The sequence below is a fragment of the Schistocerca serialis genome, chromosome 2 (assembly GCF_023864345.2).
Source record: "Schistocerca serialis cubense isolate TAMUIC-IGC-003099 chromosome 2, iqSchSeri2.2, whole genome shotgun sequence".
NCBI lineage: Eukaryota > Metazoa > Arthropoda > Insecta > Orthoptera > Acrididae > Schistocerca > Schistocerca serialis.
The window spans coordinates 921,130,337-921,150,401 of record NC_064639.1 but is presented as its reverse complement, the minus strand read 5'-3'; the positions used below and the strand labels follow the sequence as shown (position 1 = coordinate 921,150,401).

Genomic DNA, 20,065 nt, shown 5'->3' with positions numbered 1-20,065 from the left:
GTGGTTGATGTTTTAGCTTTTATAATTCCATGCTCATGTTCTGGTATTAAGAAGAATCTGTTAATAAAATTTTTTGAAAAGGTTCTGAGTTGTGCTAGTGGCCTGCAATTAGTTACGTCATTTTCTGTGAAGTGGGGTTACTTTACCATCCTTTAGGAAGTCAGGGAAAAGTCCACTATTAAAGGCTGCAGTAATTATAACAGTTAATAGCTTTGCAATGTACTCCCCGCAATTCTGTATAGTAAAATTTGATATGTTGTCACTGTCACAGGAGTATTTGTCTTTTAGTCTTTTTATAATTGTGAGCAGTTTAGTGTTTGAAACATTGTGGAGAAACAGTGATGCTTTTGTGGTTTCCACGTGTGATGGGTGCTGAGTTCACATTAAAAGCATTTATCATTTTTTCTGGCTCGTATGTCAACTCATCACATAGATTCAGTTTCAAAGTTTTGTTTGTAGCATGGTGCTTCTTGTTAGTTTCATTTTTCACAACTTTCCAAATACATTTCATTTTATTTTTAGATTCTGTTATTAATTTATCATTGCATAATTTTTCTGCATGTTGAATTACTTTTTTGTAGATGGTATCATCAAAAATTGTCATCCACCTCATGGTGTTACGTGAAGTTCTTCAGGTAGCACTTTTTCTGGCTAGAGATTTTTATCCCTTTTGTTACCCATGAATTTTGTGCATTTGCTTACGATTCACCTTGACTTTAATGGAAGTGCAGTATTGAGATAGTGAAGAAATGTTTTATGAAAGGAATGAAATATGTTATTAGCATCGTTTTTTTCATAGACCTCTGACCAGTTCTCAATCCTTAGAAGATAAATAAAAACCCTTATATTTCCTTGGTTGGTTGGTTTGGGGAAGGAGACCAGACTGCGTGGTCATCGGTCTCATCGGATTAGGGAAGGATGGGGATGGAAGTCGGCCGTGCCCTTTCAGAGGAACCATCCTGGCATTTGCCTGGACTGATTTAGGGAAATCACGGAAAACCTAAATCAGGATGGCCGGACGCGGGATTGAACCGTCGTCCACCCGAATGCGAGTCCAGTGTCTAACCACTGCGCCACCTCGCTCGGTTTTATATTTCCTTCATTAAACTGTCTTTGCACTGTAGTTTTTATAGGACATTGCTTTTTGCAGTTTAAATTCACTGTTATCATCTGCAACACTACTCCACTTCCTCCTTAGACACAGATATCAAGCCCCACAGCCCACTTGTGACAAGGCTCACCGATATTGATACCCAGAGACATGCTGACATGGTTAAACCTTCCAAATTGACATGATCCCATTTTCCTCTGCAAATTTGTATCTGGATAAGTACTATGATCCAGAATAATGTCCATTAAAATACAGTTAACAAAATAAAACTGGGAAGTCTGAGAGTGTATCTATGGTAGTAGGTAGCTGCCTTATATTCACCGACATAGCTTAATTAAATTTCTATTTTTAATTCTAATATTATGAAAAGGATAGACTGATACCATATAGGTGAGATATTGAGTGACAAATAGGCACAACCAAAAAAGACTGTCAAACAAATAATCTTTCAGCGGAGAGACCTTCTTCTGAATTACACAACACACACACACACACACACACACACACACACACACACACACACACACACACACACACACACACACAAACTCTCACAGGCAACTCAATATCTCTGCTATGGTATTTGGTAAGTAGCAATCTATCCTTTTCATAATACTGTCATTATGGATTTTCCATTGTTTTATTTTTAATTCTACTCTTTTTGCATTGTCCATAGATGCTTTCTTCAAAATTCCATGCAACATACCAATTTTCATCTCCAGTGTGGTTACTAATATAACAAACTTATCTGTTAAATAATCCAGGTCTGATGGACGTGAACTTGTACTGCTGTTTCCAGAGACATTATTAGGAGAATATGTGTGTGGAGAACATAACTTACCTGAAAAAAGTCTGGGTAATCCTAAGTGTTGGTTACTTGGATTTCGACCATGGCACCAAAGCAGTGCAGTTAAACTTGAATGTCTTAGTGTAACAGTGTTGGAATTCAATGTCACAAAGATTCAGATGAGTGTAACCACCACGGGTGAAGGCTACCTGATGTGTCAAGCATGGACTAACAAACATATAAAGCCTATATTATCCAATACAGTTGTCAAAAAGTAAGTCTAGATCACCAAATAGGTACAGATTCCATTTTTTCATACTAGAATATGAATAAATTGTAAGAGAGATAGTTGATTATGTTATAGGTGAGGCATAGGAAAAGTTATTATTATTAAAACAACAAAATTCTGGTGCACTTGTTAAGATAACACACAAAAACTTGTATACATAACATATAAATGTTGTCTTTACAAATGCTCCATAATTTTTCAGACAATTAACAATTTTATAACAAAAGCTATTCTCTTTATCTAAATTATATTATCATTATTGTTTAAATCTTGCGCATACATATTCACACTCAATTAGATTAGATCTATCTGCCCATAGTTGGTGTTGTTGCTGTCATTGTCAGTTTCAAGAAAAAAACTTGCTTCTCTAAGGATTTGATTTATTTAGCATACCTGTATTAACGTAGTTTCCAGTACTTGATTAAAGAGCTTTCCAGCAGTCTTAATGTTTTTACAGAAGTTCTTTGAAACTATTGTTTTTGCAGAGATTATCACACCATCTGTTTCAACAATGTGCATTTGCCAAGTATCTTTGGTGTGATTTGTTGACTTCTCTTATTATATCAGATATTTTGTTTTTGTTTTCAAGATATTCCATTTAGAGAAAGTGCAATATCAGTAATTACACCACTCTTATTGATATTCTCACTTATAGTATTAGTTGTTTTATTAGACAACAAATACCAGTATGTCATAATATAGTAGATGTTGTTTAGATTCTAAAACAGTAAGAGACAAAGAAGAATGTGGTGCTGAGGCCTCTGTGACAAAGCAAGCTGGGATATTTTTACTTCCCATCTTGTTTTGCCATCTGCCTCCTTTTTTTTCACTTTTAACTAATTACCATTAACATATGAGAATACAATATGCATTTTCATAAAAGAGAAAGGTTAGCCCTCAGTTTTAAAGAATATAACACCAGATCTAATTTTGTGTTTAGTTTTATGTATGTAATTGATTTTTCTAATTCATTTTGACTATTACTAGTTAGTATCTTTTGTTATAGGGAGAAATTAGTTATTGTTTCGTAACTTAAATTCTGTTGTTGACATATAAACAAATATAAACTCTGTACTAAGCATAAACATTTGGAGCAACAACTAATAGTATTGTTAAAGGATCTATTTGGCTATATTCGAAAATATGTCAGCAAAGTCAGCCCTTGATTAATTTCCAAGTAATTTTCAATTTTGTCAAAAGTGTTGTTTGCATAACTATATATGTTAATTTCATGACTTAAACAAATAAAAGAAGAAACTTTTAAAAAGAACCAATGTTTCAATGTATTCAGTTAACTGAATGAGTTAAGTTTTAATTGTAATTTCTGTAAATTTAACTTCAAACAATGTGTAGTTTCAGTAGCTATTATTGCAAGGATATATAAGGACCCAATTTTTGGTCCCTTGACAGTCAGTCCATGGCCAAGATTCAGATGAGAAAACTTTGTTGGTTAGAACAACAACAATGCTTCAACTTAACTGTGAAATAAGTGTTACACAATTAGTCCATGTGTTAAAACAATGCCAGTGTCTACTCCATACATACCTTTCTATTCTTCAAGAACTGTGAACTTTCTGGTTAGGCTTTTACTGCTCATTGATGTTCAGTAGTAAACTATTGTAGCAGTGTGAGGCTTATCGAAAGTTAAACAGTAGTGCAATGGCCGTATTGAATGTGTATATAGGGGTTGTGAACAGTGAAAGTAAACATCTGTGACATGTAAATGTGCACCTGTCAGCTATATCATTTAAAGTAGACCATGTTTGACTTCCACCCCACATTTTTCAGCCAGTACAGCAACACAGTACGTCAACACTGAGGACAACAATCGAAGAAATAAAGAAGGTGAACCATCACACCTTCTCCAATAGTCCTTAGCATGTGCCCCACAATTTTGGCTGTTGTTGTTTATGTACAGAAAGCAACTCAAGGATAGAATAGAATAGAACTTTTATTGTCACATGATATGTAATATACAATCATTTGATTGAAACATTAGTGACTCATCAATGAACAATTGTATGCCTACGTAGGTATACATAAGAAAGATACATAAAAAAAGAAAGCACATGCATGCACCCAGAAGCAGATTACAAAATAAAAAGATAAATACATGTTACATTTCTTCCTGTTTCTTAGAACTTTCCACAGTGGTTTAAAGTTTTCCTTTTTAATTAGATATCAGCTGTCAAATGTTACGATTAGTTTCACATGTGACCTCCCCTTTAATGCTATAATTTTTCCAGTGGTGGGGCTGGAAAAACTTTTTATTAAATGTATGCATGAGTAGGTTTTACAGCAAGAAAGCTTGCAGGGATAGGAACCTTCAGATAGGAATTGGAAATTGTAGCCTGGAAAAGATGTAAAAACTAGGAGAGCAATAGAAAGTGACAATGGGTAGTATGGAGAGCATATCAGGAAGAAGAGATGACCTCATTTCATAAGTAGAGGTAATTGTAGCCCTGTCAGAGTAATCTATTGAACCATTCAAGTCAATGATGGTACTTTGGTACTTAGTAAATATGGGGGGGGGGTCTCTTCTGCCTTATTTGGATGTAAAATCTGCATTGGTAGAGGAAGGGAATTGGTAGGGAGGAGACTCGCTTGAAAATTTGTCTGTGGATGTGGGCAGTGGGATAGTTACGCACATAACAGACTTTGATTTCCAAGTTTAGGTGGATGCTACTTGTGCTGTTTGAGGCTTTCCCAGTGCTGCATCTGCTTGAAAGGTTCTTGGGAATTATGCCAGATAATATTGTAGAAACCGCACCATATTTCAGCGAGACAACTGCCCACCATCTGCAGGTGCTACTGTCACGTCGCTGAGAAGCTCGCCAATTTATATGTTGGCTTTCTAGAACAGTGCAGGCGCCAGCAGGGGCATAACATCATCAAAGACCAATCATGGATGGCGTCGAATACGAGAGCCCTCTGCTGGAAAAACGGGTCATAGTCTGTGGAAGCGCACCGCAGTGTGGGAAATGCAGCCGTTTATTAAGTCACTGCTTATACGTATTTCGACCGCCTCTTTGATGATGGAGTTCCAGTATGTGGAAGCATATGAGAGGATCTTGGTTTCTTCGTAGTTCATACCATGTCCCCGTGTCAAGGCAGTGTTCAGCAACCACAGATTTCTCTGGCTGACCCAACCTCGTGTGACGTTTATGTTCGTCGCATCTGTCTTTAAGCGTATGAATGTTAAAGACAAATGCGACGAACATAAATGTCACACGAGGTTGGGTCAGCCAGAGAAATCTGCGTTTGCTGAACACTGCCTTGACACGGGACACGGTATGAACTATGAAGAAACCAAGATCCTCTCGTATGCTTCCACAAACTGGGACTCCATCATCAAAGAGGCGGTCGAAATACATATAAGCAGTGACTTAATAAACAGAGACACAGGGTTTCACCTGAGCAAAGCCTGGGAACCAGCTTTGGCGGCATTAAGGAATCATCAGCCGTGGATTAGCAACTGCACTGAGTCAACGCAGATGGGAAGCCTTAGTGCAGATGCTTAAATCACGCGCCAACACCTCGCGCACATGAATGGGGTCCATTGCTCCTGGCTGCATTTCCCGCACCGTGGCTCGCTTCCACAGACCGCATCCCGTTTATCCAACAGAGGGCTCTCGTATTCAACACCATCCACGATTGGTCTTCAATGACATTATGCCCCTGCTGGCGCCTGTGCTGTTCTAGAAAGCCAACATATAAATTGGCAAGCATCTCAGCGACGTGACAGTAGCAACTGAAGGCAGTTGTCTCGCTGAAATAAGGTGCGGTTTCTACAATATTATCTGGCGTAATTCCCAAGAACCTATCAAGCAAGTGGATGCTACTTGTTTAGTACACATCTGTATTGAAACATTATAAAATGTTTAAAGTTTGTTGATAATTGTGTTTTCTGTAGCTGTAAATCTGATTTTATTTTGGATTTTGACTTGTTCTCTATGTATGTAAGTGTGTGTATTGCTATAGATGTTATACAATTATATATATTGTTTTACCCATAGACATTACAATGACAAACAAAGATTTGCATTGGAACTGAAACTGCGCTGTAGTGAAAATCTGAGCATATGCAGCAACCCACAAAAATCCATTGAAATACTAGCAGCTGACCTGAAGAAAAAATCTCCAAATACTGTTCGTTATTTGCCTGCTGCTATTCTTACTTCACCTACTTCTGAAACACTGTAAGTAGCATTGTAATTTGCATAGCCTCTTGACATAATTGTGGCTTCTGATCCTGTTAATACGCTAGTGATAGAATATAACCACTCAACTACAGCTTGAATCCACTATGCCCATACAAGAAAGGTTTGATAATTTACCAATTCTCAGATAAATAAAAGGCAAGGGATGAATGAAATTGAAATATGTAGGAGGGCTAATGGGTAAAAGAGCAAAGAAAAATACAGATAAAACTCGTGAGCTTTTGAGATCTTGAAGGAATGGCAAAGCAATATCAATACAAATCTAATTATTTGTATAATTCTGACAAAGTTTGATGAGCATACATAGCTTGAGGAAAGCAATTGCTAACAACACCAAACATCACTGCTTGGACAGAACTACCATTGTGAAAGATCATTAATGTAATATATTGCAGAAAGGTACAAAAGCATTAAAAATAAAAGGATATATTTCTAGAATTAGCCTAAGAACATAAAATAATAATTTCTTATCCAGAGGTGAGTTATCATTTCACACTGACACTTGCAAATCACTCAAACGGAACATACTCACATGCACAGATACAAGATAATTTGTTATTTCCCTCCAGCATAGCATTTGTGGAGCATGATGAGCGAATTGATAAACTATGAAGTTCCTCCGTAGTGAGGAGGTCCTCCAGGATTCTGACATGTTCCACATCCTGGAGGACCTCCTCACTACGGATCAATTGGAATGAAAGTAAATCTAATCTAATCTAATCTAAAGAAACAATATGAGTGACTGTATAAAGAAAAGCAGAATAAAATTTCAGACCCTAGAACTAGTTCAGTATTGACTGAAGAACTCTTTGGATGCTGTGCCACAATAGTATACTAGCAAACACAGTATCAATTAATCCTGATAATCAACAAACTAAAAGGCAGTATATAAAATTTCATCAAGTAACTAAAGAGTTTTAATATATTAGTAGATTCAGAATTAATGAAACTTTTTAATAAAATAACCACTGACAGTTAGGTTTTTAAACCAACTGGATAAATGATTTGGATGCAGTCAGGAACAATTTAATTAGTGATAGCTGCTATATTGGAGAGAGAGGGGGAGAGAGAGAGAGAGAGAGAGAGAGAGAGAGAGAGAGAGAGAGAGAGAGAGAGAGCTTCTGTCACTGTGACAAATGGAATAATTTAGTGTATCAGGGAGTAAGATGTCATCAAACTTTAGTCTGGTTATCAGCAAGCCAGTTGCATGCACAATGGGCAAGAGTCACACTATCAGTTTATTGGATCACTGCTAGAGCATTGGTGCACAATGTATGATACACTCAATCTTTGATATCATGGTGGTACAGGTTTTTCCTTATGTCACTGAATCTAGGACGTGCAGTGAGTATCTGAATTGAGGGAAACCCACTACCTCCAATTACGTCAGAGAGCAGCTTGGTCTTTAGTTGAATACTATTTCTGACTGTAACATCAGATAAATAGGTCATAGTGTAGCAAATCTCTAACTGATTCAGCATCAGACAATGACTAGTGAGCAGCTATATCATTCAGAACCAGTTCCACACTATTCATTTTCTATTCCAAGAAGTACTTATGTACACACTGAGCACAGTACACAGTCCAAACGCAAACAGAGTTGTCAGTGATCTGGGGCAGGGTCCATGGGCAGCACTCATTCATAAATTAGACAGTTTGTCCATAAGCAGGCTCCAAAGGCAATCTGGGACAGAGTCTGTTTCTCAGTAATAATACATTAGTCTTAAGGTTAATCAGTAAGCAGAGTCCAAATCACAGTGATACCCACGACAGTGTGCAAAACTTGAGGCAGATGTAGCACAGCTAGACCCAAAAAAGAGCCTGGCCTGTCTTATGCAGGGTGAACCAGAACTCCAATAACAAACTTTCAATGGTTGTTTGGCAATTCGTTTTGAGTATTATGGTATAAGGGTCCCATCATCTCCAGCAGCTCATTAGAGAGTTATTGGATTTCATTTGGTTTCTTGGCCCAGTAAGCTCTGTATACATATTGCACTGAAAATGGTGCACAACATTGCGTATGTTGACAGTATTCGCTGTGTGTCTTGTTTACGTTTTCTCACAGTACCTGTGGTCGATACTCAGACGGACTTAGTTGCTAGGATTATTGCAGCTGAAAAAGTAATATACTAACCTCTGGTATTCTTGAGCATGTTACACAGTCAGTGGTACATCTCAGTACACTCTGCCATGATCACGGTGGTCAGCATTTTGAACAGTTCTGTATTTGTTACATGCTGTACTGTTTGTTGTACCTTTTGGTCATTGCGTATTACAGGCTTCTTCACTGTTGTGAAGGTATTTTCACAGAAACAAAGGTGATTGTCTAACAAATCAAATAAACTATAATTACATTATCACTCTGCAATTAACCACTAGGGACTTTGTATCCCTAATACCAAAATACTTAGACGGTATGCCTGAATAACTTTTGAAACTGTATCAGTGGAGTTCTGGTCTGCCTTGTGTACAGCCCTGGACAAGTGAACTAACCACGTCACATGGTGCTGCTAGCATGGTTTGGAGATTGTGACATCAGTGGCACCTTCTCAGCTGCGTTCCAATGGTGTGGGAACTAATGCCAGGTTGGAAGCACCTTCTATATTGTTGTCAACAACTTCTGTAATGAGCTCCATGTTTATGCCTGCTGGATGCACACCTGCCTCAGCTGTGGTCTCTCTGTTATTGTGATCTGTTTCTGGAACTACCACTTTATTTACATCTTATTTTTCTAGCTGGAATACAAAAATTTGGTATAGAAATTATCACCCACTTGTGTAACCTTGCTCACTACATGTCACAGACCACACAGGATCACCATTATGGAAGACTCAAAATGTGGAAAAATTTTGACTGGACTGATGAGTGATGGTAAACATAGGAATGCCAATGGTGGGACACTAGAGCACCCCATTTCTGAGCTGCACCATTGTCAAGATGATGCAGTTCTCAGCAACACTCCACTGATAATGATGTTAGTGTTAATACATTGGTCACCTGACCTCAGTCATAAAGGGAATATCAGGAACACTACTGATTGAAACATGCCCTCCTTGAAACCAGCTGTGACCAATCTTTGTGAGTTGTGGGTAGCAGTTGAGCAGTTATGGATGAAAATGCTTTTATTGTCTCTTTAGTCAGTGGTATGATACAGCACTGACCTCACTAGACTGAGATGGATTGAACATGGTTCTAGGTAGTATTTCTAATTCAGTTTGTCAAGATAATATAAGGGGCATTCAAAAAGAAATGAGCCAGAATCTGGAATGCACAAACCGGTGACAGGAGAGTAACATTGTGGTGGATGTAACAAGGTGTGGTTCTGAACAGAGCGTGGAAGTTCACAGCCCACCACTAGAGAGCACGTGTGCACATCACGTGACTATACAGAGCTAGTAGCATCATGCATCAATCGTCCAACACTGCCAGTCACATTGCAGACAGTTACTTGGAGGTATCAACAGAAGAGCAAAGAGATGTTGTTCATATTTTTGACAGTGGAAGGAGTAGGAGGAACAGACATTCATCGACGAATGTCAAAAGTGTACAGCAAACACTGCATGTCCCTTTCAAGGATCAAGGCATGACACAAGCACTTCAGGGAAGGACAGGTGTCATTAACCAATATGCACAGTCTGGAGCACCACACTGAATTACCAACGACATCGCCCATCTGGTGTATGCACACATTGCCCAGGACCACCGAGTGATAGTGAAAGCCATAGCCACCGTGGTCAGATTAAGCATCAGAAGAAGAGTTTATACCATCATGAAGGAATGACTGCACATGCACAAAGTGTGTGCCAAATGGGTGCCCCAGAGTCCTCAACCACCCCAGGAAGCATGTCGAATGGTCCTCTGTCTTGCTTATCTGCATCGCTATACCCAGGAAGGGAATGTGTTACTGTTTTGAGTGGTGGTTGTAGATGAGTCAGGGTGTCATCACTTCAAGCCAGAATCAAAATGACAAAGTCTCCAGTGGAAGCATCCAGGGTCACCACCACCACCAAAAAAAGCCAAGGCCATCCATATGAGTGCAACAAATGTTATACTGACGTTCTTCTTTGACCAAGGTGGCCCCCTTCTGATTCACTTCCTGCAGCACAGGACAACAGTGAATGCCCAGTCTTACTCACAAGCCTTGACCACCCTTCATCAAGCATTCAAATCAAAACAACCAGGCAATCTCACCCATGGGTCATTCTGCTCCACAACAATTCAAAGCCTCATATGGACAACACAGTCGCAGCACTCCTGCAGAAATTCGAATGAGAGGCACCCGGTCACCCTCCATATGGTCAGGACCTCTCTCCCTGTGATTACGCCATTTTTGGTCCCCTTAAAAAGGCTCTGAGGGGCAAACGATTCACCTTGGATGATGACATCCAGCTGTATGTGTGGAATTGGTTAACATCACAGCCCCAGGAATTTTATGAGACAGCCATTCACCACCTTGTGTCACAGTGGGACGAGTGTCTCAACAGCCAGGGTCTAACAAACAGGTACTGGTTTGTGTAATTATGCCCCCAGCTTGTTTCTTTTTGCATGCCTCTTATATAACAACAATAATAATTACAATACAGGCTATCAAGGCTACTATTTTTATCCATGATTATTTTTGTTTCATGGGTTTTAGGTTATGATCCAAGGCTTTTTTCTGTGCCTATTTGAATATTGCAAAGGATCCATTTGTAGCCTACCAGATTTACCTGCATCGATGTCCTCAGCAGGTAGCACCTCTGTTGAAAACTGGCTGAAAAGTTGGTGGTGCTGTAGTAAATGATGCAGTCTGTACCAAAATTTGAACTTCAAACACTTTAGTATCCCCTGAATGTTGTCTGAACTGTTGTTTATAGCCATTTCAGGCCTCACATACTTTAGTTTGGTACAGATGATTGAGTCTCTACATACTGCACCCAGCAATTGTCCTATAGTTGCAGTAACCTAACACTAACACAACAGTCCACTATTGTTTAAATGTGACAAATAAACAATCAGCCTAAGTCACAATCCAAATAACTCTCTACAGTAGCAGCACAGTTCAGACAGAACATCAGACTGTTTTTCAACACACATGGAATCATTAACATAAGTTAGAAGTGTACAGTAAGACTTTGCTCTCATTAAACAACACTCTCATGATATGTCAAGATCAACTGTGGTACATTTTCCGTATAAGCTGACATAGGTGTTAATCAATATACAAATTCACCACAGATTGACTCTTTCATGGTAGAGGTGGATCTGATAAAGAGTGTTATTTTGAAAACTACATAGTGCTTTAAACTTGGGCAAGGTTGGAGTTAACAGTTTTCAGTGAACTAGAAGAACCAATAGAATTTTGGATTGCAGAAAATATTTCTCATTACAAATTTATAAAAATAAATAGACACTATTTTTTCTGCAATATGAATCCCCTGGCTTACATGTATGAGTGCCTTATTGCAAATTGCAGTGAATTTCATGAAATTGTTAATTAGTGCTTCAGTTATTTAGTAGTGTATGTCCTCTGATGCAGAAAAATTCAAGCAATATTAAAGTATTGTATCGAAGTCCAGTTATGACAGAACTGAAAGTGACCACTTGAAATACAATTAACATGGAAGGTTACTAAATTCAAAAAAAATAAAATGTGTTACCATAAAGTTGGATATTTCACAATTGAACAATCTTGGTCCTAATATTGATATATGTCTGCTAGTTCACTTCAAATCTGCAGAGTCATACTGTTTGAATATTTTCAGTTAACGATATTTTCTAATTAACATTCACTCTAGCCAAACTAATTACATCAGTAGGTTCAGAATAATCAGATGAGTGATTTGAGTAATTTTAGAAATGTAATAAATACAGCAAAAATATCTGCTAATTATTTGAGGAGGGAAAAGTAAGAGATTTGAGGGGGAGGGAGAGCGGGTGTACCTAACTTAGCACATCTCACAAGCATACATATGGACTAAAAAAAGAATTAATACCTGGCTTCAGGAACATGAGCAACTCTCACCTGAGAGGCATGGATAAATCAGTATCAGACCATGCTCTGTGACCATACAACCATCAATTAATTTCTCAAATACTGTCATTTTGTCAGGGTCCAATCATTACTATGGTAGCACATATAGAGAGGCTATAGAAATTCAAAACCACAAATACAACTTTAATAAAAAAAAAGGAGAGTTAAAAGTTGACAAGGTCTGAGCTTTAGTGTTAAAGAAAGCAAATAGCACCAATTCTTTCACACTATAAGCTCCGCAACACATGTCAGCAAGACTCCACGATCTTAGGCATCAATCTGATGGTGTCACAAATAGACAGTTTCTTGGATCCATATGAGCAGTTTGGCTTGCAGAACTTGTTTACATTTGAAAATGTTATCCGACTGTTTCTAGCCTCTGATGATATCTCCAGCATCAGAAGATGAAACATTAACCATAGAAATATACCTTGGACCATGGCACAATACTGATAAAACCAAAATCAGCAAGGATACAATAATAAACAGTTACTAAAAATTTCATTCAATCTATTGTAAATTATGTTTTCATCTTAAAGGAGACTATTTGCATATATGAGGTGCTATCCAAAATTTTCAGGACTGGTGCTGCCATCTGTTGAAAACCTTACTTTTGGACTAATGGTCACCATCACCCTTGAAGTAGCTCCCATCTGAACATACACACCAGTCCCAGTGCTTCTGCCACTGGTCAAATGTTTTCTGGAAGTCCTGTTCTTTGAGGGTGTTCATCACCACCAGTGATGCTTCTTGAATCCTCTCTAGAGTGATGAACTGATGGCCTTTCAACTTGAGTTTCAGTTTTGGTAATAGCGCAACGTTGCAAGGTACCAAATCTGGTGAGTACAGTAGGAGGGGTACAACCGCCATGCTGTTTTTTGCCAAAAAGGTCCTGGTGAGCAAGGACATGTGACAGGGCGCGTTGTCATGATGCAGCAGCCAGTTCCCTTGATGCCAAAGTTCGGGCTGTCATTGCCACACGTTTTCACAGAGCCATCACAAAACATCACAGTACTATGCAGAATTCACTGTTTGGTTGGGTGGGATGAATTCTTTGTGCATAATTCCCTTGGTATCAAAGAAAACGATGATCATGCTCTTCACTTTACTTTTCACCTATCTCTCTTTTTGGATCTTGGAGAGCCCAGGCTCTTCCACTGGGACAATTGTTGCTTTGTCTCTGGGTCATAACCATAAATCCAGCTCTCATCACTGGTGATAACCCATGACAAGAAGGGTGGATCATCAGATGCGGTCTGACAAAGGTCCATTTACACTTCACAGGCTGTGCCTTCTGATTGGCATTCAAGATCCTTGGCACAAATTTTGCAGCAATATGATGCCTGCCCAATTCATCAGGCAACATTCGTTGACATGTCCCATAACCAATACCCATTTGATGCACAAGGTCCTGAATGGATTGACGTTGCTCCGCATGAACCAATTGTTGAAGTTTGGCAACAGTGTCTGGCGTTGTGTGGCTAACAAGTCTTCCAGTGTGAGCATCATTTTTGACATCTGTAAGGCTGGCCCTGAACTGAGCAGGCCACTCAAACACACACATACGGCTCATGCTCTGTCCCCCAAACACTTGTTGAATCATTCGAGGGTCTCCGTAGCACTGTTCCTGAGATTCGCACAGAATTTGATACACTTGTGCTGTTCTGTTCGCAGCTCCATCGTAAAATCGCCACACACCAAACACAGAGTATTATGGAAATCACTGTGGGACATGCAACACATCCTCCCAGCTGAATGCCATTCCACACACTGACTCATCAGATATGCAGCTCTCGCCATCTAGCAGTGCAAAGATCTACTACTCCTACTTTCCAGATGGCAGTACCAGTCCCAAAAATTTTGGATTCCTTCTCGTAGTGATGTGTTGTTTACTTCCTATGGTTAGCATTGTACTTGCACGGCCAATCTGATATTTGTTATCAACAGCATGTGTCACAATAGAGGCTAGTGTACAATTAATATTGGTACTTGATATGCAACTAAGAGGAATCCTCAGTTTTTATTCTACAAAATAAAATAATTTTAAGTGTTAGGAAGTCTGCCCTGCAAGTATTTGTCAGGAGTGTAGCCTCATACAGAAGTTAAACATAGTTATCAAGAGGAGAAAAAATTATTTGACAAGTGATGCTACAGGAGAATGCTAAAGATTAGATTTGTTGATCGCAAAAAAAAAAAAAAAAAATGAAGAAATGCTGAACTGAATTAGAGGGAGAAGAAATTTATGACACAACTTGGCTGAAAGAAGGTATCAGTTGATAGGATACATTCTGAGACATGATAGAATAATTAATTTGGTGATGGGGTGAAGTGTGGATGGGTAAGTGTAGAGAGGGGCCAAGCCTTGGCTACAGTAAGCAGTTTCAGTGAATGTAGGGTGCAGTAGTTACGTGGAGACAAAGAAGTAGAAGAGGAAAATGTTGTAATTGTGAAAGGCAAATGTTGCAGGTTCAAGTTCTGGTCTGGCACACAGTTTTCATCTGCCAGAAAGGTTTCAAATGAAGGCATGCCCTGCTGCAGAATGAAACTTTGTTCTGGAAACAGCCCCCTTGGCTATGGCTAAGACATTTCCCCACAATATCCTGTGTTCCATTAGTGCTAGTCTCACTTAGTTATACAGGGAAACATCTGTGAAGTTTGTAAGGTATGAGAATAGGTGCTAGTGAAAGTAAAGTTGTGAGGACTTAGGGATACCTCAGTCAATAGAGCAAGTTCAAGTCCCAATTTGGCAAACAATTTAAATCTGCCAGATAATTTGATTCTCAGTCTTGCTTACAAGAAGTTCAACATCCATTCAGTTCTTTTACTTGAATTCCAACCAGAACTTTCAGTTACAACATTTAGTAAGCTCCAACCAGGCATAAAACATGGAATTAAGGACACACACACACACACACACACACACACACACACACACACACACACACAAAGTAGTAATGTTCACAGCAAACAGCAGTAGCAAATAAATAGCTGATGAAATTCCAGCTATTTTTAAAAGAAACATGTCATTTTCATTTTACTATGTTAAATTTATGTCAGAAAAATGTAAAGCTGTACTACTATGTAAAGGCACTTTGTGGTTTAATATTGTTACCAAAAATCTTCAAAAGTTCTCAACCGATTTACTTCCAATTTTTACCTGATACCCTGATAAACATTCTGACACATATAGGCTACACATTTTTTAATTATAGCGAAAGGTTTTTAGCAAAACTCTTAGAAAGTTATTGACTGATTTACTGCAGATTTTGACCCAATACTCTAATAAATGTTTGGACAGACACAGACTACACATTTTTTTTTCTGTGGTCTCTAATTATACATACACTATATTGATGAGAAAGATTGCTAACAAAAATCTCGAGAACTTTGTGACAATGCTATCTCAAATTTTTACATGTTACTCTGATAAATGTAAAGATGGATATATGCTACTTTTTCTTTTCTCGCCATACAAGTGGTGTGTGTGTGTGTGTGTGTGTGTGTGTGTGTGTGTGTGTGTGTGTGTGTGTGTGTGTGTGTGCGCGTATGTGTATGTGTGTGTGCTATACCTCTATATATAAAATGCAATGTCTTGACTGACGGACTGACCCTTCATCGCCCAACCCAAACCGTTAAGGATAGAAACTTGAAATTTGGAGAAGGTGTAGATCTTATACTGTAGGCATTAGTTAAGCAGGGACTTTTCAAAATTCAACCCTAAGGGGGTGAAATAGGGGATGAAAGGGTTTTTTGAACAATGTTGCTATTAATGTAATTTTTAGCTTGGACTATGAAAACTGGTATTTGGTTTGTCAGTCATAGATAAAGAAATATGTGTTTCAGCATTTTTGGAAATTTAACCCTGTGGAGGCGAAATAGTGGGTGAAAGCTCTTCTTGAAAATATATTATTATTAAAGAACTACTGAAGTATTTTTAAAACTACATCTTTGGACACTGGTATTTGACTTCTCAGTTACAAATAAAAAAAATGTTTCAGTGCTTTTGGAAATTGAATTCCTAAGGAGGTGAAATAGGGTATGAGATTTTTAATCAAAACATTTTATTGTGAAAGCATTCTTAAAGCTAAATCATAAATTTAAATTTGGCTTCTCAATTAGAAATAAAAAGATACATGTTTCACTATTTTTGGAAATGCAACCCCTATGGGCATGAAATGGGGGATGAATGTTTTTATGGAAATATTTCACTTTGCAAGCATTTTTGAAGCTAAATATTTGAAAATGGATATTTGGCTTCTCAGTTAGAAATAAAACATGCGCATGTAACCGTTTTTGGAAATTCAGCCCGTAATGAAGTGAAATAGGGGGCAAAATGTTTTATGAAAATATTTCATTGTGAAGGCATTTTTGAAAATTGGTGTTTGGCTTCTTGGTCAGAGATGAAAAAATACATGTTTCACTGTTTTTGGAAATTCAACCCCTAAGGGAGTGAAACAGGATCAGACTAATTCACTGACTCTTCATTGCCCAGGTCAAACCACTGTGGATAGAAACTTGAAGTTTTGAGAGGGTGTGGATCATATACTGTAGGCATCATTTAAGAAGGGTTGTCTGACATTCAACTCAAAGGGGATGAAATAGAGGATGTAAAGCTTTTTGAAAGTATGTTTCTATTAAGGGAATTTTGAAGCTAGAACTATGAAAACTGGTATTTGGTTTTTTGAAAGTATGTCTCTATTAAGGGAATTTTGAAGCTAGAACTATGATAACTGGTATTTGATTTCTTGGCATTTGTGGAAATTCAATCACTAAGTGTATAAAATAATGGATGAAAGTTTTTCTGATGATAAATAATTAGTATTTTGAAGGCTACATCTACAACAATTGGTATTTGACTTCTCAGCTAGAAATTAAAAAATAGGTATCTCATCGTTTCTGGAAATTCAACTCCTAATGGAGTGCAATAGGGAATGAAAATTTTTAAGCAAATAATTCATTACATAAAAAAATTTTAAAGCTAAATTTATGAAATCAGTATTTCACTTATCAGTTAGATATAAAGAAATTGAAGAAATGTATGATGAAATCAAAGAAATTATTCAGATAGTGAAGGGAGACGAAAATTAATTGGTGATGGGTGACTGGAATTCGGTAGTAGGAAAAGGGAGAGAAGGAAACGTAGTAGGTGAATATGGATTGGGGCTAAGAAATGAAAGAGGAAGCCGCCTGGTAGAAATTTGCACAGAGCACAACTTAATCATAGCTAACGCTTGGTTCAAGAATCATAAAATAAGGCTGTATACATGGAAGAAGCCTGGAGATACTGACAGGTTTCAGATAGATTATGTAATGGTAAGACAGAGATTTAGGAACCAGGTTTTAAATTGTAAGACATTTCCAGGGGCTGATGTGGACTCTGACCACAATCTATTGGTTATGAACTGTAGATTAAAACTGAAGAAACTGCAAAAAGGTGGGAATTTAAGGAGATGGGACCTGGATAAACTGACTAAACCAGAGGTTATACAGAGTTTCAGCGGGAGTATAAGGGAACAATTGACAGGAATGGGGGAAAGAAATACAGTAGAAGAAGAATGGGTAGCTCTGAGGGATGAAATAGTGAAGGCAGCAGAGGATCAAGTAGGTAAAAAGACAAAGGCTAGTAGAACTCCTTGGGTAACAGAAGAAATATTGAATTTAATTGATGAAAGGAGGAAATCTAAAAATGCAGTAAATGAAACAGGCAAAAAGGAATACAAACGTCTCAAAAATGAGATCGACAGGAAGTGCAAAATGGCTAAGCAGGGATGGCTAGAGGACAAAAGTAAGGATGTAGATGCTTATCTCACTAGGGGTAAGATAGATACTGCTTACAGTAAAATTAAAGTGACCTTTGAAGAAAAGAGAACCACTTGTATGAATATCAAGAGCTTAGATGGAAACCCAGTTCTAAGCAAAGAAGGGAAAGCAGGAAGGTGGAAGGAGTATATAGAGGGTCTATACAAGGGCGATGTACTTGAGGACAATATTATGGAAATAGAAGAGGATGTAGATGAAGATGAAATGGGACATATGATACTGCGTGAAGAGTTTGACAGAGCACTGAAAGATCTGAGTCGAAACAAGGCCCCGGGAGTAGACAACATTCCATTAGAACAACTGACAGCCTTGGGAGAGCCAGTCCTGACAAAACTCTACCATCTGGTGAGCTAGATGTATGAGACAGGCAAAATACCCTCAAACTTCAAGAAGAATATAATAATTCCAATCCCAAAGAAAGCAGTTGTTGAGAGATGTGAAAATTACAGAACAATCAGTTTAATAAGCCACAGCTGCAAAATACTAACGCGAATTCTTTACAGACGAATCGAAAAACTAGTAGGAGCCAACCTTGGGGAAGATCAGTTTGGATTCCGTAGAAATACTGGAACACGTGAGGCAATACTGACCCTACGACTTATATTAGAAGCTAGATTAAGAAAAGGCAAACCTACATTGCTAGCATTTGTAGACTTAAAGAAAGCATTTGACAATGTTGACTGGAATACTCTCTTTCAAATTCTGAAGGTGGCAGGGGTAAAATACAGGGAGCGAAAGGCTATTTTCAATTTGTACAGAAACCAGATGGCAGCTATAAGAATCGAGGGACATGAAAGGGAAGCAGTGGTTGGGAAGGGAGTGAGGCAGGGTTGTAGCCTTTCCCTGATTTTATTCAATCTTTATATTAAGGAAGCAGTAAAGGAAACAAAAGAAAAATTCGGAGTAGGTATTAAAATCCATGGAGAAGCAATAAAAACTTTGAGGTTTGCCGATGACATTGTTAATCCTGTCAGAGACAGCAAAGGACTTGGAAGAGCAGTTGAACGGAATGGATAGTGTCTTGATAGGAGGATATAAGATGAACATCAACAAAAGCAAAACGAGGATAATGGAATGTAGTCAAATTAAGTCGGGTGATGCTGAGGGAATTAGATTAGGAAATGAGACACTTAAAGTAGTAAAAGAATTTTGCTATTTGGGGAGCAAAATAACTGATGATGGTCGAAGTAGAGAGAATATAAAATGTAGACTGGCAATGGCAACGAAAGCAATTCTGAAGAAGAGAAATTTGTTAACATCGAATATAGATTTAAGTGTCAGGACGTCATTTCTGAAAGTATTTGTATGGATTGTAGCCATGTATGGAAGTGAAACATGGATGATAAATAGTTTGGACAAGAAGAGAATAGAAGCTTTCAAAATGTGGTGCTACATAAGAATGCTGAACATTAGATGGATAGATCACATAACTAATGAGGAGGTATTGAATAGAATTGGGGAGAAGAGAAGTTTGTGGCACAACTTGACAAGAAGAAGGGATCGGTTGGTAGGGCATGTTCTGAGGCATCAAGGGATCATGAATTTAATATTGGAGGGCAGCGTGGAGGGTAAAAATCATAGAGGGAGACCAAGAGATGAATACACTAAGCAGATTCAAAAGGATGTAGGTTGCAATAGGTACTGGGAGATGAAGAAGTTTGCACAGGATAGAGTAACATGGAGAGCTGCATCAAACCAGTCTCACGACTGAAGACCACAACAACAACATAAAGAAATATTTGCTAGGGGACTGAAAGTTGCTATGAAAATGTCTCCCCAAGAAATGCAATAGGCATGATTAACAAAAACTTTGGACTCTAACTAC

General features: G+C 38.2%; 1 protein-coding gene across 1 annotated transcript in view; it reads left to right on the top strand.

Annotated features, from left to right (window-relative positions):
* Positions 1–20,065, top strand: part of LOC126458294 (adhesion G-protein coupled receptor G4-like) — a 195,281-nt gene that overhangs the window by 61,994 nt on the left and 113,222 nt on the right. Inside the window, exons 5-6 of the mRNA XM_050095234.1 lie at positions 1,876–2,172; positions 6,204–6,386. Of these exons, the coding sequence (XP_049951191.1) occupies positions 1,876–2,172; positions 6,204–6,386 (480 nt within the window). The remainder of the gene's footprint in view (positions 1–1,875; positions 2,173–6,203; positions 6,387–20,065) is intronic.